The 27,080-nt window shown below is 40.9% G+C and overlaps 1 protein-coding gene across 15 annotated transcripts in view; it reads right to left on the bottom strand.

Annotated features, from left to right (window-relative positions):
- The window catches only part of Mgam (maltase-glucoamylase), a 240,025-nt gene that overhangs the window by 111,670 nt on the left and 101,275 nt on the right, over window positions 1-27,080 (bottom strand). For 3 of the 15 annotated variants that reach the window (XR_007592850.1, XM_050148095.1, XM_050148094.1), the window contains exons 67-88: window positions 24,072-24,196; window positions 21,020-21,108; window positions 19,387-19,436; window positions 18,655-18,822; window positions 15,876-16,025; window positions 15,355-15,555; window positions 13,229-13,383; window positions 11,723-11,891; window positions 11,380-11,476; window positions 10,936-11,048; window positions 9,658-9,783; window positions 8,313-8,441; window positions 7,957-8,067; window positions 7,521-7,583; window positions 6,124-6,258; window positions 5,579-5,666; window positions 2,532-2,670; window positions 1,638-1,771; window positions 1,480-1,514; window positions 1,273-1,389; window positions 744-892; window positions 131-215 (exon numbers count right to left, since the gene is read on the bottom strand). Coding sequence is in view for 14 of the 15 variants with exons in the window: in XM_050148095.1 (XP_050004052.1) it covers window positions 131-215; window positions 744-892; window positions 1,273-1,389; window positions 1,480-1,514; window positions 1,638-1,771; window positions 2,532-2,670; window positions 5,579-5,666; window positions 6,124-6,258; window positions 7,521-7,583; window positions 7,957-8,067; window positions 8,313-8,441; window positions 9,658-9,783; window positions 10,936-11,048; window positions 11,380-11,476; window positions 11,723-11,891; window positions 13,229-13,383; window positions 15,355-15,555; window positions 15,876-16,025; window positions 18,655-18,822; window positions 19,387-19,436; window positions 21,020-21,108; window positions 24,072-24,196 (2,628 nt within the window). In the remaining variant the exon portion in view is untranslated. Of the gene's footprint in view, window positions 1-130; window positions 216-743; window positions 893-1,272; window positions 1,390-1,479; window positions 1,515-1,637; window positions 1,772-2,531; window positions 2,671-3,066; window positions 3,155-3,599; window positions 3,735-5,578; window positions 5,667-6,123; window positions 6,259-7,520; window positions 7,584-7,956; window positions 8,068-8,312; window positions 8,442-9,657; window positions 9,784-10,935; window positions 11,049-11,379; window positions 11,477-11,722; window positions 11,892-13,228; window positions 13,384-15,354; window positions 15,556-15,875; window positions 16,026-18,654; window positions 18,823-19,386; window positions 19,437-21,019; window positions 21,109-24,071; window positions 24,197-27,080 lie in introns of all 15 variants that reach the window. The other 12 variants (XM_050148093.1, XM_050148104.1, XM_050148103.1 and 9 more) reach the window with 12 other exon arrangements.

Raw genomic sequence — 27,080 nt, 5'->3', positions numbered from 1 at the left:
AAGGACCATAAGAGATGAATGTAGAATAAGAAACCCTGTCTCCAGATCTGCCTCACATCAGACTCCCTTCTCCATATTCCCTCAATCTACCAATCGGGACCCTCCAATTCTCTGTGGTCTCCATACTTACGGGCTCCAGCACAGGGCTGACCAGGAAGGCTGGACCCAGCAGGAACTGTCTGTCTATATTCCAGGTCTTACTGTCTGACACAAACCTACAAAGGGAATTGAAGGTGTCACAATCAGATACAATGGCTTACTGCCCTGAAGAAATGATTAAGTTAAGACCCATATTAGAGCTCCTATGTGTCCTCTGTCCCCTGCACTCTCTGCACAAGATGATGGGGATTAAACTCCCCACACATTCCAACATGTCATGCTTCAGAAACTGTCCAGAAATGTGTTTGTGGACAAACCATTATTATCATCACACATTTCAATGCAAAAAGGCTTTTTGCTCTTAAAATCTTTACTGAAATGCTCATGGAGGTGACCTGAAACGAATGATGGTGTAGAAATATATAACAAACTAAAAATAAAGAGGTGACATGAACAAAAATAATGCTATGGAATGTTGGGTCTTTTCTAATTTTTTTAATTAAATAGGGGAATTTTCATTCAAGACTTGTGGCAAGCAGAACAGGAAAGAACTGATAATGCATGTTCCCTACCACAACAGTATTCGCACCTTACAGGTTAAATGCATTTCCCACCGTTCATCAGAAATCCACCTCAACACTCACTCGTGGAGAAGAGGCCGCACAACTGTGCTGCCCTCCGTGTGGGCCTTGTACATCAAGGTGTAGAGATACGGCAACAGGGTGTATCTGGTCTCTAGCACACTTCTGGAAATGTCCTCAAAGGTTGAATTCCAGGCAACAGGGTCTTGTCTCTAAAACAGCAGAAGAAAAGTGTTCAAAGTCCACCAGAGACAACTAAATAATACAATGTCACTTAAGGCCTATTTGAACTACATATCATATATCTAAGACAGCATAAACTGTAGAAAATGATGAATAGGACTCCTTGAATATTCTTAATTAACTGGTAAATATCAGCAAATTTCTAACAGAAAAAATATCATCTTCATGAAATATAGTATAAAATAGTCCCTAAAGAAAAAGTCATCAAAATAATATTGAAGACTACAGTTTACAAGACAAGGAGCAATGACGCTGAAGACGTCCCAGGGAACACAGGCAGCAGGATTGCTCTCAACAGCCGAGGGAGCATTTACAGTGACATATAGAGGTGAGGAAGCTGACATCCCACCTTGGTCCCAATGGTGTTGTGGTTCCTGGAGAAGGGGTAAAAGGCGCCCAGCTGCATCCAGCGAATGCACATCTCATACTCAGCATCTTGAAAGAACCCACAGATGTCTGCTCCAGTCTGAAACAACAAGGAGCAAAATCAGCTCTTGGTGCTTTCTGGGGGATGCTGCCATCTTCCTAGGGAGGAGGAGCATGCAAGAGCACTTACATAGGAGATGCCAAAGAGACTGAACTCCATCATGCCTGCAAGGAGAGATGCAGCAGGGTCAGGACAGGCATCGTTCTCTGCCTTCTAAGCCCCCTACACCAAAGGTCCTACTCACTCCCCAGTCCACCCATAGCCAGCAGAGGGCACAACCCACACACCAATGATGGATTTCTTCAGCTGGTCCCAGGCAGCTGTGTTGTCTCCCAGCCAGTGTCCTGCCCATCGTCCAGAAGTGGGGAATGTGGAGCGAGTGATGACGATCCCTCTCTCTCCTGTCACCTCCTGCACAGCTCTGGTTGGGGAACAAGAATGTATAGTAAAGAAGGGCAGGGAAAGGAAGGCAATGGAGCTCCTCCTCCACACCTTTTTGTGGTGGCAAATGTGTGCCGCATCATTGGAGAGAATCTGGAAGTCTGATTGTTAGGACTCTGCTGGTGGGTATCACCATTTCCATGACGTTTTATCATTAACAAAATCATCATGTGATGAACCCAAGGTTGTCACAAAAAGGGGAACCTTCAATAAAGGAAGGGTCTTAGTCATTTACTCAATACTTGGTTTTCTGTATTTGAGAAGTTTCCTAGAAGATAATTACTATTATACAATGGGCACAGGATATGATGTCATTCAATACAAGAAACATTGACTATCTGATGAAGGTGACAGCAATAATTAAGAAACAAACAACAATAGAATGCAGACATCTTAATGGTCATCCAATTCTGAAATAACGGAGGGAAGTTGCAGTCTTCCTCTTCCTGTTTGTCTTCTAACTATGGCACTTGCTTCATTGTGTAGTGACCTGCTCTCCCCAAATGAGTGGGCCTCACAGGCACTGTTTCCCACTGATGTGATGGTACCTTGTTTAGATTTTGCTTCCATATAATCACAGTGTGTGAACACATGCTCATAGAATGATTGCTTAATAAATACAAACCTCTACAAAGTTATAGTTAGATTACTTTTCAGCCCTTAGTATTGAAAATGGAAGATAAACCATCACTGACTGTCCCTACAGTGCCATCAGCTGGAGAAAGCAGAGGATCACTCACTCATAGGTGGGTCTGGTCTGGGACCACCCGTACAGGTTGTGCACATCATAATGCCGCAGCCGGGACTCATCTGGAAGCATCTGCTCGCTCTCCATGCACAGGGTCTTGCTGCTCAGGCCCCTGTCCCTGGCTTCCAAATCTGAAGGAATAAGGAAAAGTAAGTGAAGATCAGCCTTGACTCTTAATTCTTGACTCAGAAAAGGCATTGCATGTGCAGCAAATCTATTACTGTGCGTGATTTCAAAGTCTACCAGGTCCATGCAAAGGGAAAGTTACTTCATGTTCATATTGGTGGAAAAGAATTCTTTAAGTAGTCACACCACAGAGACATTATCACATTTGAGTTATTTCTGGACAAATTAAAGAAATTTTCTAACATCTCCAATTGGATAATATGATGTGCTTTTGACTTAGACCCTATTAATCTTAAATAATAATGAAGAAGCACCCTTTATGATCAGGGTAATCCCAGCATACTGAGCTCATCTTTTTTCCAGCCACTGTACATCAAGTGAAGAGATCACATGGTCCTTACGTGGCATGTAGGGAGGATGGTTCAGAGTAGTATCGCTGCAGCCAGAAGGCACTGCCCCATTCACAAAGCTGGAAGGTTCATTCATATCCTACAAATAGCAGGATTATGGGTTATTTTTAAAGACACTTAAATTCTGTCAATGCAGGAACAAAAAAGTGGTTACACGTTCAATATTTAGCATCTCTATAGAGGCTGCACAGAGGGGAATCATGAAACACTGGAAAAGAACAAATAACCTTAACATGATTGGCTAGACGATTTCATTTTTTTCCATTAGAACAAGCAATGCTTTAAGGAATTCCCACTAACTGCTGGGAGGTCTCACAGAAGGAAATTCAAACAGGTTACCACATACTATGCTGAGGACAATTCTAAGTTCGATTGGATGATCAGCACTTTGCTATGTCTGAAATCTTTTACTGGAAATTATTATCAAATAATTGCCAAATGTCATGGATCCACATGCTAAAAACAACACATACACACATAAACACTATACTCAGGCATACACAGACAAATCCATACACACTTACAATCCACAGGCCATCAAACTTCAAGCTCTTTTCTGGGTCCCGTGGGTTGGTGTAGAGTTCTTGAATCTCCTGCTTCCACCACTTGGCAGTTGAATCACGGAAAAAGTCTGGGAAGGCCACATAAGCTCGGTATAACTGTCAAATTAAAATATAACCAATTTGTTGTAAATAAATATATCATATAGAATGCAAGCACATTCTTAAATTTCCACAGTTGTACAGAGTCATAGTCTGAATAGAGCCTATGTAATAAAACCTACTTGACTTAAGAGAAAAAGATTTAAGAGTAAAGATTAAAAAGCATAAATAATAATACCTTCCCAGCATTTAGGGACCTTATACACTGTATGGAATAGACTTGTCAGGCAGATCCTGGACTTATCATGATTAAAACTTAAATTGAAAACTCTATGCTTGTGTCCAGATGATACCTTACATGATAAAATTTCTTTCCCCCTCCCTTCTCTTTCCCTCCCCTTCTAACCTCTTCCATGATCCCCATGCTCCCAATTTAATCAGGAAACCTTGACTTTTTCTACTTTCAAAGTAGATTAGATCCATGTATGTCTCTCTTAGGGTCCTCTTTGTTGTCTAGGTTCTCTGGGATTGTACCTGATAAATTCTTGAATCTAACACAGTTTGTAGATCTCAGATGCACCTTGAAAACCACATATAGACCAACTTCAACATCATCTCACCTATCACAAATTTCTGATACACTAGGACTATCTTATGCTTCCCAACAGCACATACTGATACAATTCCAGTTCACCAATTATTGCCATTGTTGTAGAAGAGTTAAAAGTTCAGCAAATACTAAAGTTCAAGGACAGCTACCTCCCAAGAGTGTACACACTGCTCACAGGTGTATCAGAAAACTCATAGAAAAATAAACAGGCTGACTCAGTGCTTTGGAAAAACATTTGAGAAAGAAAAGCGTCTGATGATTCTTCTGCCAGGTGTGTCAATGAATTTATTCATGTAAAACACATATGTAAATGCAGATAATAAAAAATTAGGACTGAAACCTAGGCCACTTGGTCCCATTAAATGGAAAAGCCTGTCCACAGAAGAAAGCAAATTAATAATACGAGACTAAAACTGAAAGGAAAAGGAAAGTCGAGAGGCCCAGGGCAGGATGGAAGGGTGATCCTGGAGTATCATGTGGACATGGAGCAGCCTGTGTGTGAACATAAACATACATGGAGAAAAGGATCCCATAACTGAGGACAAAGGCTGGAAACTGTCAAGGCTAGCATCCAGTTCCGAGTTCACAGCCCTTAGGAACTGACAGCTGTGCATTTGAAATTGCCATTGTGACATTGGAAACTATGGGCAGGAAACTTGAGCACATTGTATCTTCAACCCTATGGTCAATAATGCCAACATCACAACTTCAAGTAAAACATAGATAACCATAAAATAATTTATCTCAGACTGACAGGAGGAGCATGGCTCCTATATGGTTCTTTCTCACATGTCCCTGTCCTCTGTGCAGACACATCTAATGTCCTAGACATGGCTNCTTTTAATACAGAAGTTATTTCATATCCTTCTTATCATATTTATGTGAATAGATAGTGTTGTATGCCTATTACACTTTAGGACACATTGATTTTGTAATATGTCTGGAAGCTCACACAACTCAGAAAGGGCATGGAATTAATTAAGCTATAAACATGAATGACTCTAAAGTCTACCAGCTCCATGAAAAGGGGAATCCACTTCACTGTACATGTTGGTGGAAAAAGAAATTTTGTAAGTCATCACACCACAGAGACATTATCATGGTTGAGTGATTTCTGGACAAATTCAAGAAATGTTCCCAGTTGGATAATATGACATACTTTTCACATAGACCCTATTAAACCACAATAATGATGAGGAGGTGTCTTTGATGGTCAGGGAAACCCCAGGATGCTAAGCTCATCTTTCTTCCATCCACTGCACATCAAGTGAAGAGATCCCACGGTCCTTACGTGGCATGTAGGGAGGATGGTTCAGAGTAGTATCTCTGCAGCCAGAAGGAACTGCCCCATTCACAAAGCTGGAAGGTTCATTCATATCCTAAAAATAGTGAGATTATAGGTTATTTTTTAAAGACAATTAAGTTCACTCAATGTAAGAACAAAGAAGGGGTCACAATTCAATATTTAGCATCTCTATAGAGGCTGCACAGAGGGGAATCGCGAACACTGGAAAGGAAAGGCTAGAAATAACAAATAACTGGAACATGACTGGCTATACTGTTTCATTTTTTCCATTAGGACAAACAATGGTTTATGGAATTCCCACTAACTGTTGTGGAAGTTTCACATTAGGAACTTCAGACAGGTTCCCATGTACTATGCTGAGGACAATCCTAAGTTTGATTCGATGATCAGCACTTTGCTAGGTCTGAAACCTTTTACTGGAAATTATTATCAACTTGCCCAATGATTTGGTTCCACATGCTAAAAACAGCACCTATACACACAAACACACCCATACTCATGTATGCATAGACAGATCCATAAACACTTACAATCCACAGGCCATCAAACTTCAAGCTCTTTCCTGGATTATCTGTGTTTGTATGGAGTTCTTGAATCTCCTTCTTCCACCACTCGGCAGTTGAATTACGGAAAAAGTCTGGGAAGGCCACATAAGCTCGGTATTGCTGTCAAATTAAAATATAATCAATTTATTGTAAATGAATATATCATACAGGAAGGAGGCAAATACTAAGAACTGAATGAATTCTTATATCTCCACAGTTGTGGAGTGATTGTCTGAATAGAACCTATGTAATAAAACATACTTGACTTTGTAAAAAAAAGATTTAAGAGTAAAGATCAAAGGCATAAATAATATACCTACCCAGAATTTCGAAACCAGCTGCATTGTATGGAATGGACTGCTCAGGGGGATCCTGGGCTTTGTATGATTAAATCCGAAATTGAAAACTCTGTGCTTGTGTCCAGAATGATGCCTTAGCTGATATATTCTTGAATCTAACGGGGTTTCTAGATCTCAACTGTCCCTTACAAACCACATATAAGCCAGCTTCATCATCAATTCTTCCATCCCACATTAAGCATACACTAGGACTTCCTTACAGCACACACTGGTACAATTCCAGTCCCTCAATTATGACCATTGTTAGGGAAGAGTTAAAGGTCCAGCAAACAGTGAAGACCAAGAGCAGCTACCTCCCAACAGTGTACACACTGCTCACAGGGTGTATCAGAAAACTCAGAAAAATAAACAGGCAGACTCGGTGCTTTGGATGAACATTTTAGGAAGAGGAGGGTCTGATGCTTCTACTGCTAGTAGTGTCAATGATTTATTCATGCAAGACACAGAAGCAAACGAAGAAGAGAAGAACATAGAGCAGAAACCTAGGCTACTTGGTCCCATTAGATGGTAAAGCCTGTTCACAGAAGAAAGCAAATTAAGAATACGAGACTACAACTGAAAGGAAAAGGAAAGTCGAGAGGCCCAGTGCAAGACGGAAGGGTGGTGCCAGAGAAACATGTGGACATGGAGCAGCCTGTGTGTGCACACAAACATACATGGAGAAAAGGATCCCATAACTGAGGAAAAAGGCTGAAAACTGTCAGGACGAGCATACAGTTCTGAGTTCATAGCCCTCAGGAACTGACCACATTGAATTGCCATTGTGACATAGGAAACTATGGGCAGGGAAATTGAGCATATTGTATCTTAAACCCTATGGTCAAGAATGCCAGCGTCACAACTTGAAATAAAACATAGATAACCATAAAATAATGGTTCTCAGACTGACAGGAGGAGCATGGCTCCTACATGGTTCTTTCTCACATGTCTCTGTCCTCTGTGCAGACACATCTAATGTCCTAGACATGGCTGCCTCTTCCTGAAAACCCTGACCACATCCAGCATCCACCGAGTGCCTTTTACCTCCAGTTGAGCATCCCAGTCTAGAGAGGAGTCCACTTCAACACCAGGGTAATCAGGCCAGACCTATGGAGAGAGAAGATTTACCAGACATGTGCTGAACAAATGTTTATACAATTAATTTCTTAGGAAACCGTAAGCCAAGGATCTAGGACTAATAGATGCCAGAGAGGAGGATGTCCCTAAAGGAAAATAGATTCCACAAAGTGCTTAAGTAGATCAGCAGGTATTAGCTGGAAAAAAAGAAAGTAAAAACAAAAAAAGAAAGAAAGAAAGAAAGAAAGAAAGAAAGAAAGAAAGAAAGAAAGAAAGAAAGAAAGAAAGAAAACCACAACTTTAAAGACCACACACAACAGGCCCCAAAATCAACATTTCCGTAGACTGCTAACAGTGGCTCTGGCCTTGTGTGAGTCTGGCTGGATCAACACAGAGCTCATACCTTTCCCCAGACAATGTCTCCACCATTGGGATATCGGATGAAGACGTTCTTCTCTATACCCCGTTCGAAGGCAGGGTAGGGCTGTGTCTCATTGCCAGAAATGGCTGGGTCCTGAAATCAGAGCACAAGGCAGGTGGAAAACTAAGGCAGAAGATGATTAAAAAAAAAAAAAAGACAGGATAGAAAATGGAAATTCCCAATTTCATTATAGAGTTTCTGTGACTGCCATGAAATACACTTACAGAAACTGACTTCTGTTTCTCTCCAAGAACTGGAAAGGACAGACATTCTAAGCAATTTTTACACAGTCCCATCCATTGTCCCAAGCACAGTGTACACATTCACAATGGACTAACCAGAATGAGGATGACCCGCATCCCATCTTTCTTCATGCGATTGATCAGGTCTGGAAACCCAGAGAACTTGGGGCTGAGGGTGAAGTCCAGCTGCCTCTCCATGTAGTCGATGTCTGAGTACTGCACATCCTGGGAGGACACAGGAAAGAGTGGTTGCTGGCTGGAGAGTTCAGGCTCCAGCAGTTCCTGCAGCTTCTACCCAGCTAGTCCACCCCTATGTATGCCACACTGTAGCTTTGGACTTGGGGATATGCACTGATGTTTTTTATTTACTTCAGAAACAAACAAAAAAATTCATCTCGACATCAACAAAAGTGTAAGATGAGTACCAATGCCTGTCTGCAAAGGCTGTTGTAAAAAATAAATAAATAAAAACACTATAGGAAAATGTGCTTTGACTTTCTCTATGAATGTGTCCTGAAATCAGTGATGATTTTACACAGAAAACAATGTCAAACATCCACTCTTAATATATTATAGATCATAGTTTTATTATAAAATATTCATATTAAAACAGTGCTCACTGTAGAGGACCAGTGTTGGAGGTGATCAAATACCCTGCTCTCATTGAGACTCTCTATTACAACAGTGCTTCTGAACCTTCGTAATGTTGGGATCCTTTAAGACAGTTCCCTATGATGTGTGAGCCACATTCATAAAATTATTTACATTGCTATTTTATAACTGTACTTCTGCTACTGTTGTGGATTATAATGCAAATATCAGTGTTTTCTGATGGTCTCAGACAATCCCTGTGGAAGGGCCCTTTGGCTCCAAAAGTTGAAAAACACTATGTTACACAGTGCTTTGCATTAATGAAACACATAACAATACGTTCTTGACAAACACAAAGGTTCACAAAATAATTTCTGATTATCAGACCTCTGGTTTTGAAGTGAATGTCCCTGTTTTGTTATGTGATTCCACTCCAAACTCAATACAGGCTCCTAGCATGGAGCCAGTGAGAGGTCAGAATCAGGGAGCATTGTGCTGTGCTGGACCAAACAAAGCAATCCTCATGAAGGATGGGCTCATTGAGTTTGGGCTAAGTTTCCTAAACTAAGCAAAATTAGTTTTAGAGTGCTGTTTCATTAGCATATCGGTAAGAACAGCATAATTAACTACCTTGAAGTCAGTCAAGAAGCAAAGGAAAGCCTGGTACAGGAGACAGTACCTATGAGCCAGTTTCTCTTTGTTAGTCTAAGCCACCATTGTTTTGAGGACAGTGGTCTCCCCAGAATAACTATGGATGGTTTAGGCTCAGTGTGATATGACATGAAAAAGCACACTGTGTCATTAAAAAACACTTAAATCTGACAAACAAATCCTCAGCAGATGTACATACATAGGGGATCTGCTTAGCCACCATCTCATCATACAGGTTGGCGATCTCAGTATCATTCTCATATCCATAGCGACACAGCTGGAATCCCAGGGACCAGTAAGGTACCATCACAGGCCGACCAATCAACTAGAAAAAAGACAAAGAGTATTGGAATGTTAGAGGAGAAGCTGGATGAAAGCTGGATATAAAGTCATAATATTTTTACCAAATTAGACACCAATTTCAAACGCAGAGAGTAACTGTAAGAGTGTGTGGAACACCGGGGACACACTACAGAAAGCCTACAGCTTCCCAGAGCACACTTTTCAGGAATTCTGGAAACCTGATTTTATTCATATTCCTAGACATATAATTTAGAATCTAAAAACGCACAACAAAGAGGGAACTAGCTAATGTAAGAATACACTCTCTAGCTCTTGCTGATTGTGAACATGAGCAGTTACATAACATTTGTGCTTGTTTTTTACCTGCAAATCAGACCTAATAGTGGGAACTTTTGAATGTGGATTTGACTGAGTAACTTAGTCTGTGAGACACCCTCTCACATGTATTAAGTAATAGATGCAGTAGATACTTCATACATGTTTGTTGATGTTGTCACCAACAATGTTATCATTCCCCGTGACCATGACTCCCACCACCAGGACCGCAGGTACAGATACTGTCTCTATCACCACACTGTACCCACTGTGACAATGTCGTGATGTAATCTGTCATCATGATAACTCCACTGCCATCATAGTCATACGCACCCTTACCAATAGCACTACTGCCATAACATCATCTGCTCAACCACCACCACCACTGTCAGGACCTTACTCTCTCAGCTCCCAATATCAAATCCAGCGCTGTCACTTTCATCCTCAATTCATGCCCTGTTTTCCCCTCTAACATTATCACCATAACGGTCACCATCCTCAAAATCACATTTACCAATAGTGCTACCACTACATTCAATACCCGCCCTCCTCACAACACCAAGATCACTACCACTGTAGCTCTCCGCCACACTAAACGCACCAATAGTTACCAAAAATACTTTACCACAACTGGAGAAAGCATAATTTAAATACTTATAGAATTATATTCATTCTCCAATATTTCATATTATAACTTGTCCTGAGAGAGATGGCAAAATTCAGGAAACAAATGACAGTTACATTATATATTCTAGGCAATCCTACATAATAGGACTGGAATACATTATGAGTGTATGTACACACAGAGATACAAACAGAAACACAAACACACATATTTCATAAATGCATTCCTTCCTACCTCTGTGTATTGCTGAGTGACAAGCTCTGGAGTTGGGCCCAAGAACACAAAGAAGTCCAGAATGCCCCCTGTGGTTCTATATGTTAGGGCAGGCAGGGGCTGGAATGTCACATCTGAAAACACACACAAAAAAAGACATCATGCTGAAATCCTTCCTATTAACCCTGGCGTCCTGACCTTCTCTCTCTTCAACTGTAACACACTGATAGCAGATATTCTGGAGTATGTGCAGAAAGAATTGAAGAAGTTAAATGAAAGCTCTCTAGCTTTCATTACAAATTACATAGCTGCATTACAAATAAAAGTTGCATAAATTATATATAATTAAAATATATACAAAGGGTCAATAAAAGGAAAAACCAATCCAAAAGACTATAACTTTTTCATTAAATAAAGCAATTCGAAAATTGTCAGCATACAATAAGGGACACAGGTTCATCCTACCCATGGCATTGCTGTTCAGCAGGAAGACTCCATAGGCATTGCTGTCTTCCTCTAGCCCCATGTAGTAAGGGTGGACACCATAGGAGTTCATCTTGTACTGAGAGATACAGGAAAAAAGAGGTTAGAGGACTGTGTTCTTTGGAAAGAAACTCAACAGAAACTTGATTGCTATGTTGTGTCAAGCTTCCTTGGTTAAGAATAGGACTAGAAAGCAGCATTTCAAAATGTGTCCATCTGCCTAGCAGGAGAAGGTAACAGTCACATGGAGTCTGCAGAAAAGAAACACATGACACACAACATTGATGGAAAGGACAGAACCCAGACCCAAACACCCTGTCCTTACCCCCGGGGGCTGATCCCTGGAAAACATGCCCCACGTGTGCCAGTTCAAGTCTATCTTGAAAGTTTGGTGCTCAGTTTCCCCAAAGCCATAGATGTACGTGGAGGGCAGGCGGGTGGAGATGCGGATGAACATGTCATTGAAGGTGAAGCCAAGGAGCCCAGAGTCCCAGCTGCAGAAGGAGAAGGGACATTTGCCACAGAAAATCAGCGTCTAGTGGTTTACAGCAGCTGCCTTTGTGAGAACAACAGGGTCCCCATTTTCACAAACCATCTGTACTGGAGTCTCTCTCAAACAAAACTAGTAAGTTAGTGGCTAAACAGTCACCATGGTTAAGGCCCAAGTCTCCATCAATTCTCCTGCTCTGCACCACTGCTTCCCTTTACTGCTGTCCACAGTCCCAGATCCAGTGACTTTTTTCACCTTACCACTCCAAACTCACTGTGCCTTCAGCTCCTGACCCCTGATGCCCACTTCCTCCATGTATCCAGGGCTGTGATATGAGCACCTCACACCAGCTCACACCCCTGCTCACATGCACACTCATCTGTCCTGAGAGCATCTGAGGACCCTGCAGGGCTCTTCCTGTTCTCAATCCTATCTCCTGTGCCTGCTTTGTCTCCTACATCCATTCTAGCCATTACCTCAGGGGAACATCTATTGTAAACAATAAATTCCCTCAAGCTCATGACTTATTTCATTCTTTCACAGATGTTCCTTTTTCCAGAACTTCCTGCAGGACCTCTCCTTACATTGGTTCCATTTCCAAAATCACCTCTTTCTCAGAGACACAAACTCAGATTTTGGTATCTAAGTTTGAAAATAATCTGATTTCCCAAATTTTTGAGCATAGCACTTGTTACTATATCAAGTTTCTCTTGATAGTATAATTTAACTTTGTTTAATGGAAGAAATAGCACATCTGTCTATGACCACAGCACCATATGGGAACCTAATTCAAAGAAAGAATTAAGTAAGTACTTGCTCAATAATTCCTATGAACCTGCGACTGCCTTAGTATCACTCTCAGAGTATTAAATATTTCCTCTATGGACAGAAAGTGCTTCCTCATGTGGTGGCTAGAGGAGCTATCCCCCATAGTCGCAGGTATTTCAGTACTTGGTCCTCATTTGGGCACTATTTGGGGACTATTGGGAGCTGTAGCTTTCATACAGGAAGTATGTCACTGGGGACAGGCTTTGGAGTTCACAGCCTCACGAAATTCCCAGTTTTCTTTCTGTTTCCTGTTTGTAGTTCAACATGTGATCTTGCACCTGTTCCTGCTGCCCTGCCTGCTGCCTGCATCCTTTTCACCATCATGGACTTGAACTGTCTGATGCCACAAAGTTAAATAAACTCTTTAATAAATTGTCTTGGCAATGGCTTTTTATCACAGCCGTAGGTAACTAGTACATCATGGATGTGAACGTGGGCAGGCTGATGCTTTGAGCCAAGTGTCATCAGGACAATGGGCCTGGTGAGCAACGAATCAGACCAGGACCCACTCACATTACAGTGCCTGTACTCTTCCTCCGAATTTCAATCCCAAATGGGTTCTCCTTAATGGATACGTTATAGAGACGGCCTTCACTGGTGCTTTCTGGAACAGCAGGGATGTTCAGAGGCACTGGAACTTCATACCGTTTGTTGTTGGGATCAAAGATCTAGTCCAGAAAAAAATCATTTTATGTAAATACAAAAATATGGCAAAAACACTATGATGTTTCCCTAGCAAGCTGACAGAAATCAAGATTAACAACATTGCACAATTAACAATATAATTGCAAATCTAACAATATTATTCAAAATAACTCATTAGTTAAATTTTAAATGTTAAATTTTCCACCTCACAAAATATTAGAGACTTGAAACACCAGATATCATATGTATACTGAATTGATCAATCCATATCATGTAAATATGTCAAAACATGACACCAATAGTACAAATATTCATGGTCAGCTATCAGTTCAATAGAGCACTGTAGATAAGAATTGTATTCTAGAAATGAATACCTCAGCATACTCAGCATGTTTGACAGAGTCTAGCGGCTGTTTGTTTGGTCTTATTCTACCTCACAATGCAGGATTTAACCAACATAGCAGAGAGCAAGGTGCTGGTAAATAGGTTGATCTGGGTTAGGTCCCAGTATTATGTGGTCTAGAAAATTCATTCGTCCATTTCAACACTGCTTTTAACATAAAAAATTTCCTTCTGAAATTGGTATGTTATTTCCAAGCACATGTTCTGTGTGTGGATGTGTGTGTATAGGGAGACCTGACAATTTTGAAATTGGGGAAAATCATCAAAGTTTCTCTGATTAAAAATATCCCTGTTGAAAATAAAATAAAACTAAATAAATTAAGGATGCACATACTACTGCTGATACAATAGTAAATAGTGGGGACTGCATCTGAACAAGCCAAGGTTAGTGTCACGAAAGCTCCGGAATTCATGGGAACTAGGAAAGAAGAATTCAGCACTCCTGGGGGATGCGAGCTGACATGAACTCTGCAGAAAGGCTTTGCCATTGCAGGGAAGGAACAGCGAGATGGTTTCATAGAAGAAATACAGGCTGAATCTTTAAAGTTAAGCAGCAAAAAACCCCAGCACAAACTGAGAGCAAGTGATTCTGGTAAGGAAACAACACAGACGAAGACCCAGCGTGTTAAGTGGCCCAGAAACACGTGTGTATGGGGGAGAGAACCAGTGTGCAGCTTCATGGTTAGTGAGTGTGAACTGAGGCTGCACCCCCGACTAACTCCACTTTGGTGAGAACACAGAAAACAACATCACAGCAGAAGCCGGAGAACTAAAGTCCAGACTGAGCTCAGACTCTAAGGGTGGTCTAGGCAAAGCCACTCTACCCTGATCACTGTCTTGTGTTCTTCCAGCACCATGAGCGCTCACTGGAGAGCAGCCTCTCTGTGGGATCCCAATACCACCATGGTGGAGGACAAACCCTTGTTTCGGGGCAGCTCCCAGTTTAATCAGGAAACAACAAAGAGGATAGCCAGTTCACCCCCAGTCCCTTTGCTTGATTAAACCATGGAAGGAAAAGAAATCACTTCTATGAGAATTTCAAAGATGTCTCCGATTATTTTGTTCAGAATCATACCCCTCCTCTTATATCATCAATCCCAAATCTGGTCCACTTCCGATCTTCCATTGTCATCACCCATCATACACACACATTTGCAAGCCATGGACATGGTAGTCATTCCTTAGGCCTATTCCCCGTGTAGTTTATATGAATGACCAAGACAATCTCAAGGTCTCAAACACACCCTCTGTTGCCCTTCTCCCATCTGACCCCTACACCAAACTCATTCATCTGTACCTGCTCAGCCTTCCTAGGAGTCTCCTTTGATCTCCATATTTTGTTCTCCCAAACAGATTACTTATACACACTGACATTCACATATTCAAAGTCAGGAGAGGTTCCACTACCCTGCAAGTCATCTAGTTACTCTCTTTATTAGAATGTTGCTCCATAGTATTTTACTAAAAAACTTAAAACTCTTTTTCTGCTTTTTTTTTTTTTTTTTTTTTTTGGAACATTGTGACACATGATTGCAAAGGGCGATGGACCTGGAAAGGCCCCGCCCACACCTGACTGCACACACTGCGCTTACCTTAAACTGCAGCATGTCATTCTTGTGGTAGATCACTTGCACTTTTAGTGGATTCACGGGGGTAGAGGGGAAGGCGTTGATAGAACGAGAAGCCTTCAGGGAGATGTCGGCTGTGGCCTCATTTGAGTTATACTGAACATTGCTGACTGAGTACAGCTCTTCTGCAAAGTAGCAATAAGGGACCCCAGAAGAGCTGGATTCCTGGAAAAAAAGTCAATATCCTAAGTCAGCAGGGATCTGGAGTTACAAAATAGACTATAAAGTCAATTTATACAGAGAAAGCTATTATATCATTCACTCGTGCCTATAAGAAAGTAAGCATGGATTTAAGTTCCAGGTCTCCAAGACTACAGGAAGACCTCATCTTCTGCATTACATTCCTCAATCTAAATAAGGCTCATCGGGAGCTTTTTATTTCCATGGATTTTAATAAATCTGGGGGGGTACACTCTTGTGCTGATGATATTATAGTTTGTATTCCAAGGGTATCTACTGTCCATGACTGTCTTCAGCACGCTTACCTCCCAGATGCAGCCACGGGCAATGCAGTTGGCCTCAGAAGTACCCTGCTCATCTGGATAGCAGTCTATCTTCTCCTGGTCTCTCCTGATGTCCCACTCCACTGTATATGCTTCTCCCAGCTCGAGACGGATATCTGTGATGGTGGCAACCTGAAGGAAAGCAAATTCATCCTCAGGACAAAGGCCTTTCAGATCTGAACCTCTTTATTTTTTTTAACAGAAATTAAGTATGACACTCATTCTTAATCTATCTTTAGGCCTTGCTTTTCACAATTAAAGAGCACACTACCATTGGCAAGTGTACAGCTGTATGTATTGGTAAGAGATAGTGGCAAAAGGAAAATACCAGTATTCTATCAAAATCGTCTCTATTACACTGTAGAAAGAGATAGGAAAAAACCCTGCCATGATCACACTTTTTATTTTATTCCTTCTCTGGTCCACATAACCCCTGGTCAAAAGGGCTTTCTCCTCCACTTTCCAAATTAAGCTATTTTTGTCTTTCATCACCTCTCCATATCATGACCTGTTTGGTGTGGAATGCTTAGAAAATGGGGCAATATGAGTCATGTGCCTTGGGCTGTAGTAGGGTTTTTTTTTTTTTTTTCAGGAATCTTATACAAGTTTTCCCAATTATCTTGGTCTAAGATTTATCAGCTAAGTGTGAGAATGGGGAATAGTACATATCCTTACATAAACTTTCATTTACAACACCCCAGTCTCATCATATCCCGAGGCCAGAAACCCACATTTGAAGTTACACATACTGCATTTGCTTTCAACTGCTGTGCTCCATTCTAATTCTTCCTGTTCTTCTTTTATTTGAAGTTTCTTACACAGCACCTGCACGACTAATGCATTCACGTATCTGGAGCATTCTGTCACTTTCTAGGTGTCACCATCCTTTTCTCAGTGTCCTTCCAGTGAATACTGCCCTGTCTTTCCTGTCCTGCCAATCCCTGCCCTCTACTCCAGCCTCCAATAAGGCCTTGATTGAAGGATCACTACCAAGACCTTAGAGAATTAAATATGACTTCCTTAATTGGGTGCCTGAGATCCTCTCAAATATGACAAGTTTTCTCTGATTCAAAATTCTCTGCATCCAAGTGTGAATGAGGCCTTAGCCAGGCATGGAATTAAACCTGATTATGCAAAGTTTCTGAACCCTTTGACTGGCCTGTCAAGAATAATTCAACTTGGAGAGCATCACCATACAAACACTTTCTAGGAAAACAAGGCCCTCTCTGAACACATTACCAGCTATCTTCTTCGTATAAAATGTGCACTTATTTCTTGGTCTTTCAGGTTCAAATAATACATTCTACCTATTATTATCTGAAAGTTTAATGACTTTGGCATATTTATGGCCAGAAGAGTAAATCTGAATTCATTTGCTGAGCCAAAGTTACTTTCTGACTAGAATGTCCTGTCCCTTCAGCTTTATCCCTGCCTTCCTCTTTTACCATCTCTCTTTTCTTTACTTACTTTGTTTTTCTTTCTCACCTCTCTTAGAATAAGGCTATTGAGACTGTATCCAAGCATCCTCTACCAGTCACTAGACAAAACAGATCCTAGTTCTGACAAAGTTCAACCTCTGAATCAATTTTAACAAGTTTTCAATTTTAAACTTTAATTGCAGAAAGATAAAGAAAAACTCCAATCTGTTTGCCATCTCAGACTTCTTGTTATGTAAAGCTAATGAATCCAGCCTTATTTTACATGTATGGGTGTTTTGTTTGCATACATGATGTGTGTGGTGTACCCACAGAGGCCAGAAGTAACATTGGATCCTCTGGAACTGGAGTTAAGGGTGTTTGTGAACCAACATGTGTACTGGGAATCAAATGTAGGACCTCTGGAAGAACCAGTGATATTAAATGCATTGTCTCAACTACTACATCTTTTCAGATAAAACCAAGGTAAATATTTTACCAACATTGGTTTAGATACCATCTTAATACTTTTGCATATTTTCATGTATGTGAATTGCATCTCTCATCACCCTAGTTCAAACAGTAGAGTTCTCTTTCAATGAAATCTTAACTATCTTATTTTCCATCAAGAACAAAGCTTGTTTTCACATATCCATCACTCAGATGTCTTAAACTTGTCCACAGACACAATCAAACACTTGATTCCTTATTTGTAACTTTGCAATATATGTATCCTCTTTGTATGCTCATGACAAATTATCAACTGTCAACAGACCAATCAGCAAGCTCAGTTGACTAAGGAAAGGTTCTGCACAATGCTGAGGAAATAGAAGTCATACAGAAAGGTTGGGTATCCTTGTATCTGCCAGAAAACCACTTTCTAGTCACCACCAAAGTTAGTTAATCACACCGTCAGCTTTTTCACAAAATATTTCTTACAAATGTATATGTTAGAGTATATTATGTCTTAATAGAGTTCAACAAATGGATAGAAACATTTAAAAATAAGTAAATAAATAAAAGCAATTTAAATATTTTAATACAAGACTCCTATCTCAACCTTCACCTTCAAACACAAGCCATCAACTTTCAGATCCCATCCCTCAGACCTTGTCTCCACATCCAGTTAGAGAAAACCAATCACTGAGAGTGAAGAAAGAAGGATGGAAAAACTGGAGCCATGGTGCCTCAAACCATCTACATTTTTACTTCCTCCTCCATACTCCGACATGACCATCAGGACTCTGATGGCTCTGATCCTTCAACAAATCATGTAATCTTAACAAGAAGTGATTCAAGACACCATGGAGGTTCATGAAAGTCACCCTCACAGGATGAATTCTTACCTTCATGTCTGAATTGTAGGAGATTTTTGGAGACATTTGAATAAGGTCACCATTCTGTTTCACCCTGACATTGTTAAGTTCCTCCGTCCCAAAGATTTTAATTTCCTGGAATGCTAAATTATTTGGATCCTTGTAGTTTGGACTTGAAATTGTCACATTCAAACGGTTCTGAAACATATAAAGCATAATGATGAAGAAATAATAAACACCTGGATTCTTTAGGTCCTAAAACACCCCATCTTAGACTGTACCCTTGACCTGTTCTAAAAGTCTATCAATTTTTTTGCTGGTGCATGCTAATGGGTGTACAAATTCCTTTTTACAATGCCCATAGAGAGAGTGAGGAAATAGACAGATTTTATAGAATATTCTTTTATATATACAGTGTTCTGTCTACATGTTTACCTGCAGACCAGATGAGGGCACCAGATCTCATTACAGATGGTTGTAAGACACCTTCTGGGTGTTGGGAATTGAACTCAGGACCTCTGGAAGAGCAGTCAGTGCTCTTAACCTCGGAGCCATCTCTCCAGCCCCTAGAATAGTCTTTTACAACACTAGCTTATTTCTTTATCACTACTGACTCTTTAATAACTAACTGATATAATTATGAATCAAGTCATAAATAGTGGTGCTGATATTGAAATAAATACAGTTATATGCACACAGAAAAACATATCCAGTCATCATCATATGAAATTTCACACAATATTCATAAAATTATGCACTCACTTGGGCGACAGAAAATTCACTGAAGAGGTAAATGTTGTTGGCCAAATTATCTGAAAGGAGAAAGAGATGTCAGCCTGGCCTGTGCCCACAGAAGATGAGCTTTACCTCCTCTCCTAAAAACTGACTGCTCTTTCTTCTCATGACTGAAGAACACTACACTAGACCTGTCAATCACAACTTCTTCAGACACTTCGGCTGCTTCCAGATGCTCACTAGTATAGACAAGGCCACAGTGGACAGGAGAGGTCCAGCATCTCTGTGACATACTGTTTCATTTCTTTTGATGGTACAGACCCAGACAGGGGACTTGTGTGCTATATGGTAGCTTCAACCTGTGAAGGAGTGTCTACACTGGTCTCCATAATGACTATGTAAATTTACTTTATGATTTGTTGTCTATGTTTTTGGTGTCATATTTAAAATCACAATACCATGCTCAATATTCAAGAAGTTTCCCTCTATATTTCCTCCTAAGACGTTGCTGTTAAATCTGTTGTCTATTTTCTCACAATAGCTAAGATGAAGAAACAATAAACATATCAATTAGAAGATGAATGAATAAAAGAATTAAAGTGCATGTTTACAATGTAGTTTTCTTTACTGCATGGTGCACACATGTATCTGGTTCATATTTCACTAGGAGAAGTAGGTGAGACAGCTAAAAAGAAGCGATGTATGGTCTCTGTTTGTACTTGGGATAAATAGCTGCACTCACATGAACAGAAGAAGGAACAAGATAATTCATGGTCAGGTAGGAGGGTAAATGTGGAAAACCTGTTCAAGGACTATGAGCCGTGATATGAACAACTTCTTGAGAGCCAATGCTGCCATTAGTGGTGATAGAAATATCAGTTAATGCTATGGTAAACATTTCACAATGCCTATATGTGTGCATAGCCTGCATGGCCACATACTTGTCCTCTCCTTAATGCTCTAAACATGAAAGCATGCTTTGTAGTCTTCCCAAAGCAGTCATCTTATGGGAATCTATTTCCCAAATTAGAGTCATGAGAATTCTTAGTACAGTAGAGACAGAAAGGAAGGGAAGGAGGGAGGGAGGGAAGGAGGAAAGGAAGGGGGGGGGGGGGGGGGGGGGGGGGGGGGGGGGGGGGGGGGGGGGGGGGGGGGGGGGGGGGGGGGGGGGGGGGGGGGGGGGGGGGGGGGGGAAGAGATATAAAGAAGAGAGTTCCTAAAGCACATAAGATGCTCATAATCAAGACTGTGTGTGCTCTCTGCCTCCCTGCCATGGCTATGACTTCCACATCATCAACAGTTTTCTCACAAGGATTCATGGGGAAGATATTTACATATGAATGAATGAAAATGAATTGCAGGAATAATCCTCAAAATGCGCCTTTCAGGTGTCCTTTAACAATGAAGTGAGAGCCTGTTAGACATGAATAACAAAGGAGAATATTCAGAAAGAAAGAAAAAGACAGAGACGCTCTCCTGCTCATTCTTTGGTTCATCTAACATGGCCTCTGATAAGTCCAACTAGAAGTCCATGTTTTCTCTGGCAGGATGATCTAAGATGCCAGGTAAGATCTCATGAACAGCTGAATGGCCAGCAGGGGTGAAGGGACAGAGTCAGACACTTAGTTCTACCTTGGCCACACCCTCTTGCAGCACTCACCCTTTGACTGCCCATCATCCCAGAACAGCTCTCCTCTTGCTTCTTTGTTTTCATCCAGGGCAATGAGAAGGCCAAGAGGGTTCTTCCGGCTGTGGGGAACAAGATTTACACAAGGCATTAGTCCTAAGGGTTCAATGAATTTTAGAAGATATTGACACCAATTTTCACATGGGCAAAGGACAGACGGGTAAAGTCTTGGGTGACCTCTTCCCTTCAGAGACAGGGGCAAGAACGCTAGAAGGCACTTTCTACAGTATCACTGTCACAGGAAAGAAATATCCCAAACCTCAGCAACATATGTACAAACAGGAAGTCAGGGTTTAAACATCAGCGACAGTGGATGCTGGGGCTATGCTGATACACAGAACGTAGACTATGAAACAGGGTGGAGCCTTAGACAGTGGTGCTGTGGCCAAGGTCACTACAGAGACCACACAATAAGGACTATATCAGCTGCTGCCAGTAGATATGTTTTCTCTGCCAAGGAAATTTTTACTAAGAAACACATAAAATAAGGGTTATCTATAGAATGGTAACTCTATATTGGGTGGCTTTGTTTGGGGTCATTGATTTGTTTGTTTGTTTTTGAGACAAGCAGCTCAGACTAGCTTAGAACTGGCTCCCTGGCCCAGGCTGGTTACTAACTCATGATCCCACCTGCCTCTGCCACTCAAATGCTAATTCTATTATATACCACTATGCCTGCTGATTAATTTTACTTAATTTAATGTCTGTTCTTTTCTTTCGGAATAACTAAACCAAACAAAACATCGGACAGCAGCTTCATGCTTATTTCTCATGTGCCCATCACTGACCTGAGGTTTTCTATTGTATTTGCTCCAGGTCAACCTTCTACTACTTGATCAGACTCCACTATCAACAAAATCAGCTTATTTCCTTTATAGTTCAGAGATAGAGCTATCATTGCTAAAATGCCAATAAGTATAAATATAAATCCGCACAATGCTAAATCTCAGTAATATAACACATTCAACACACTTGACAGGCAACCAAATTAGAGAGTGAAAAGTGACACAAATAAGAGATCAGAGAGTGCAGAGACACTAACAGAAGTGTGATAACAATTCAGCGGACGTGCACACTAAAGTATGGAATTTATACTACTATGTAAAAGATTGGTAGGCTTGCAAGGGAGAAATCAACACTCATAAGAGACAGAAACAACACAGGAATACACACAGTGAGCTAAATCACAAAGATGCCCAGAAAATCAGACATGAGAGACACCGTGTTACGCCTAATAAGCTGGACATGTAATGTCATGTTTTCATTTCATATTTCCTATTATCAATAAAATCCACAAATAAACAAACAAAAAAATTTGATGGATTGAAGAGGCATGATTAGAGCCTGAGATGGGTACCAAGGTAGAAGTACTGAAGGATGGCTAAAAAAAGGTTTTTGTGGGGGGAACCAGTTGATGAACATGATCAATGCATTACATATGGATAAAAAGAAGTGTGTCAGTGATTGATTTGTACAATTAATGTAGACTAATAATATGTAATAATAATTTAGTAGGAAATTGAGGGTGAAATGAACTATGGGATGGGGCGGTAAATACTTGATAGTTTGCCTCACAGACTGACCCAGCATGAAGAGCAATGGGAGAAGATGCCTGAATGCAGTTGCTGAGTTGGTTATATTTGCAGACTGTCATGTCTGGGACATAACTGATCGATATGGTTATCAAGACACTGCATGATGTAAAAATGTATGGATAGAGGGGTTTGCTACATGACTACTGTGTCACACTGCAGCCTCCATGGTGAGATTTTACCCTCTCTCCTCCCTTTTGTGTCATTTTCATTGTCTTCCTTTTTTCCTTGTATCTATTAAATTTTATTTTGTTTTATTCTTGGGTGAGGAGGAAGAAGGGTAGGACTGGAGGCATGATGTGAGAGGCACAAAGAATATATAAAAGGAAAGTTAAAATCAAAAAGCCTGCATAAAGTACAAGTGCTCAACTTGAAAACACACTGGGAAAGTGCAAGGACTTTGAAGGATTTTGGACTTCAAGGACACAAAAAAATAAAATTCTTATTTTTGCAAAAGCAATTGATATGGGTGTACAGAAAAGAGAATAGCAGTAAAAAGGGAATGAAAAAGCAAACTGGCATTGAATTAGACACCTTTCTTTAACGTTGGTAATTGGAATAATTAAAGCAGTTAGGGATGTTCAAAGAAAAAGATAGGTGTCCACCCTTCTAATAAACCTGTCTGTGGTAAATAAATATGCTAATAGTTTCAGGAAAACATTGGCGCCAATGTGAAACTCTTTAGTAGAATAAAAAGTAACAAAGAGAAATTGATGTTCTGGAAACATGAGTTTATGCTCTTGAATCCCATTTTGAATCACTACAAAGAAATGCCTCAGTAGGGTGGGGGTAAAATTGGTAAACTAGAGTATTAAAAGGACCTATCAGTGATGCTAATCTAGAAATGGGGACAAGTGGGGTAAGAGCAGCAAACATGGGATAACAGTCAGACCTGGACAAGAGAGGAACAAGTGGACCAGACTGAATCTTTCCCAAGTCATGAGACTTTCAGAACTAAAACTGCATCCGCCCTGGGAAAAGCAGGAGACTGAGTGCACAGCAGGAGGAAGACTGCACAGCAGGAGACTGACTGTACAGCTGTCAGCATCCTGAAAACTGGGTGGTGGAGCAGGGACGATTTCTCCATGTCCATCAGGGTGTTGGACTCGTCTACAGCTTCTCAAGAAAAGTACAAGGAAAATCAAAAGGCAGAGTGTGATCACACATGCATGAGCACACACTAACACACAAAGGCAAAAGAAGCCAGCAGCCTTCCTCACCACATTCCACCTGCTGTTTTAGCACACTCTGGTCACAGATACGAACTAAGTGCCCATTTGTGGAAAGGAGCAAAGCACATTGACATAGAGCAGAACAACAGATGCTTGGGAAACTGCATTTGACCTTGAGAGTCACACCTGATGTAAAATGGCTTTCCCCATAAAAGGATGAGATCACGGTATGCAAAGCAGAGGCCAAGTCTCATCACTCACCTTAACTGTGTGTTCTGGGCATGTTGTTGCCATGGCAAAATGTAACCTCCACGGATGTGAAGATTGATGTGCTCAAGAGGGGCAGGCAAGGTCTTCCACTCTCCTGTTGAATTAATATCTGCACCCTGTGGCAGGAGAAGAGATGATGAGAGAAGGAACGCACACATGCCTGAAGACCCAATAGACCCTGAACAATCTGCTCGGTCATCATCATTCAGCATAGGTCATTATCACACTTTGGTCCCCTCTGTTCTGTTAAGCCTTGACAGCTTTAAAGCTTTAAGAGCTTATTAGAATCCCCGGGGATTGGATTGGGAGTGGCAATATGGGGGAGAGTTACAGCACATACTAAATGAGGTCTTTCTGTGGATCCCAACCATCCTCACTGCACACGCTGTTTCTAATTTGGGTGACATTGAGCAATACTGGCACTCTTTCTTAGTTCCTGAAACCTTTCTGCCAAGGGCAGTACTAGACCTTCCTTTCCCCACGAAACCACAGATTCCCATCCCTTCACGCGTGCACTTATAGACCTACTAGGTAACCGACACTTCTGACTGCTGTTTCCTAGGAAACCTTTGTCCAATTAAATAGTACTGTTTTCATATCCTTATCAGAATATAGCCAACTATAGCTTCTCTGAATACTTTTACCCAGTCTCTTTTGTGTGAGGTGCAGTCTGACCTAATACATGACCTCAAGCCTTCCTATACTGTTTCACTCCAGCAGGGCTTCTATCTCCCTGACTTTGGTCCATTGATATTTGTGACAGATAACTCCTTCTTGTGATGAGGCTGCCCTATGCCTTTGATATAAAGTATCAGAGTTGATGTCTGTTGGCTACAAGCTACTAGCAGCTCCATTACTCTTCCCACAATGACCATGAGACATTGCAGTTGTCCTCTGGCAGGTATTTGAAGCTGCTGCTTTAAAGAGGTAAGGAGTATTTATATGGGCTCTGTCTGGCTGCCATCCAATAAAACATGAAGTAGGAAGTTTAAATAGGTGACACAAGTGTTTAGCCATCCCTGACCCCCACCCAAAAAAGAAAAAATGAAAAAGAAAAACACTGTAGGTTGTGAATAATACTAAGGCAGCATTTTCTCAGTAATTTCAACCATTTAAAGTTTGTTTTACTTAAATACTATTTAATTCTTTTTCTTTTTCTCTGAACAGCTTGCTCAATTAACTTTTGCCTCTGCAGGCTAACTTTTACCTCACCTTTATCTGAAACTACCTTCTATTTAAAAGCCATAAGCAATGTAACAGGAAACTCCTGTTAGCTTTCATATTTCACTTCTAAAATTTGACACGTATAGTCATTTGCTTATATGCCAGTACTTAAGATAAACAAACTGTAGATCCTGAATACCTGCTTAGCTTCATGAGGCTGTGCGTTTAGTGTTCCTATACCTAGTGCTCAACAAAAAGCCATTTTACTGAGTAAGGTCTGCACTAGAACTGGCTAGCAAGTTGGCAAGTTGTCTAGGGTGCAAATTTTATGGTGGTTTATGCTCTCAAGGCCATGTAAAGCCAGGGCCAGCCTTAAATTATGGGTTCTGTGAACCTCCCGAATTGACCCTAGTCCAGGCCCAATATCATCAGAAACCCCCAACACACCCAGAAGGTCTCACAGGGAAGGGATAAGGCAGTCAGAATGAAATTCAGAGAACATGAGGACCACTTCTGGTGACTGTGGTCTACTAAGAAGGCAGTAGGGCATCCTCACCCTAAAAGCAGAATGAGCCAATAGCAAACATTTGGGAGAGGGTCCAGCTGCCCCAAGACAAAGAGGAGGAAATCCACTCACTCTTCACACAGCTGTCACCCAGTCTTTCTCCAATCCCCTGGGGTTGTCACCCAAGGGACTGACACATGCTCTGATTTTTGTCTGCCACTTCCTTCCCCTTCTGTTAGAGGGCAGCACACCTCTAAAATCCCGTTCTTTCAGCCGGAATCTTAGATTGCACTGGCCCAGAAATAAACCACAAAGAGCTTCTTGTTGACTTCTCATCGGTAATGCATATGAACACCTTGGGCATCCAAGTGATGCACTGTATGTCTGTGTGTTTTATATGTGTGTGTGTATATATGTTATTATATGTTCATATATATGTTTATATATGAACCATAACTGTCAATCTATGGAGGAATTGCCCTTAAGTTTACAAACTATACAGACTGACTTTTAAATTTTATCTATCTATCTATCTATCTATCTATCTATCTACACAGATATAGAGATAGATATCTATATATCACTTTTAAAATGTGATATGTATATATATATTCATTTATTTTTGTGCCAGTACTTAAGATAAACAAACCCAAGGTACTGATTACATGCTTAGCTTCATGAGGCTGTGTTCCTACACCCAATTCTCAACAAAAATCATTTTACTGAATAAGGTCAGCACTAGAACAGATGAGCTAGTTGCCTATTTTAAGATAGTCTATATTGATATAGATAATCTATATAATTATCTCCCTCTCTATCTATCAGTTTGCCTGTCTATCTGTCTATTTATTTGGGGGGGAGGGGTCAGTGTTCATTTGCATATGTGCATGAGTGCACACATGTGCATGTGTGTGTGTTTGTGTGTGGTGTAGATCAGAGCACAACTCATGTTACTTCCCTTCTCCACCTAGCGGGATTTAGGAATCTAACTCCAGATACCAGACCTATGTGCTAGTACATCTACATGTGGGGCAATGTCTCAGGCCCCAGAGAGCGGGCTTCTAATAAAATGCAGACAAGAAAAGGCACCCATTATTAAGAACTTATATGAACTAAAGTGAAGCCAACGGCATGATTTCAAGAGTTCACTGGTGTCTCCCCACTGTAATGATATTAAGACAAAGTCACAGACTCACACATAAACTCCCAGGAAGCCTGGTACCAGTGAGATACTCTGTTTGTCACTGTAGGATACTGGCCTGAAGGGTGACTGGTCATGGTCAGAAGCTAGGAAAAGAGGTCACAAAGTGTGAAGTGACCATGCAAGACCA

The sequence above is a fragment of the Alexandromys fortis genome, unplaced genomic scaffold (assembly GCF_014885135.2).
Source record: "Alexandromys fortis isolate MF-2015 unplaced genomic scaffold, M_Fortis_MF-2015_v1.1 scaffold_57, whole genome shotgun sequence".
NCBI classification, from domain to species: domain Eukaryota; kingdom Metazoa; phylum Chordata; class Mammalia; order Rodentia; family Cricetidae; genus Alexandromys; species Alexandromys fortis.
This window is presented reverse-complemented; position numbering and strand designations above follow the sequence as displayed.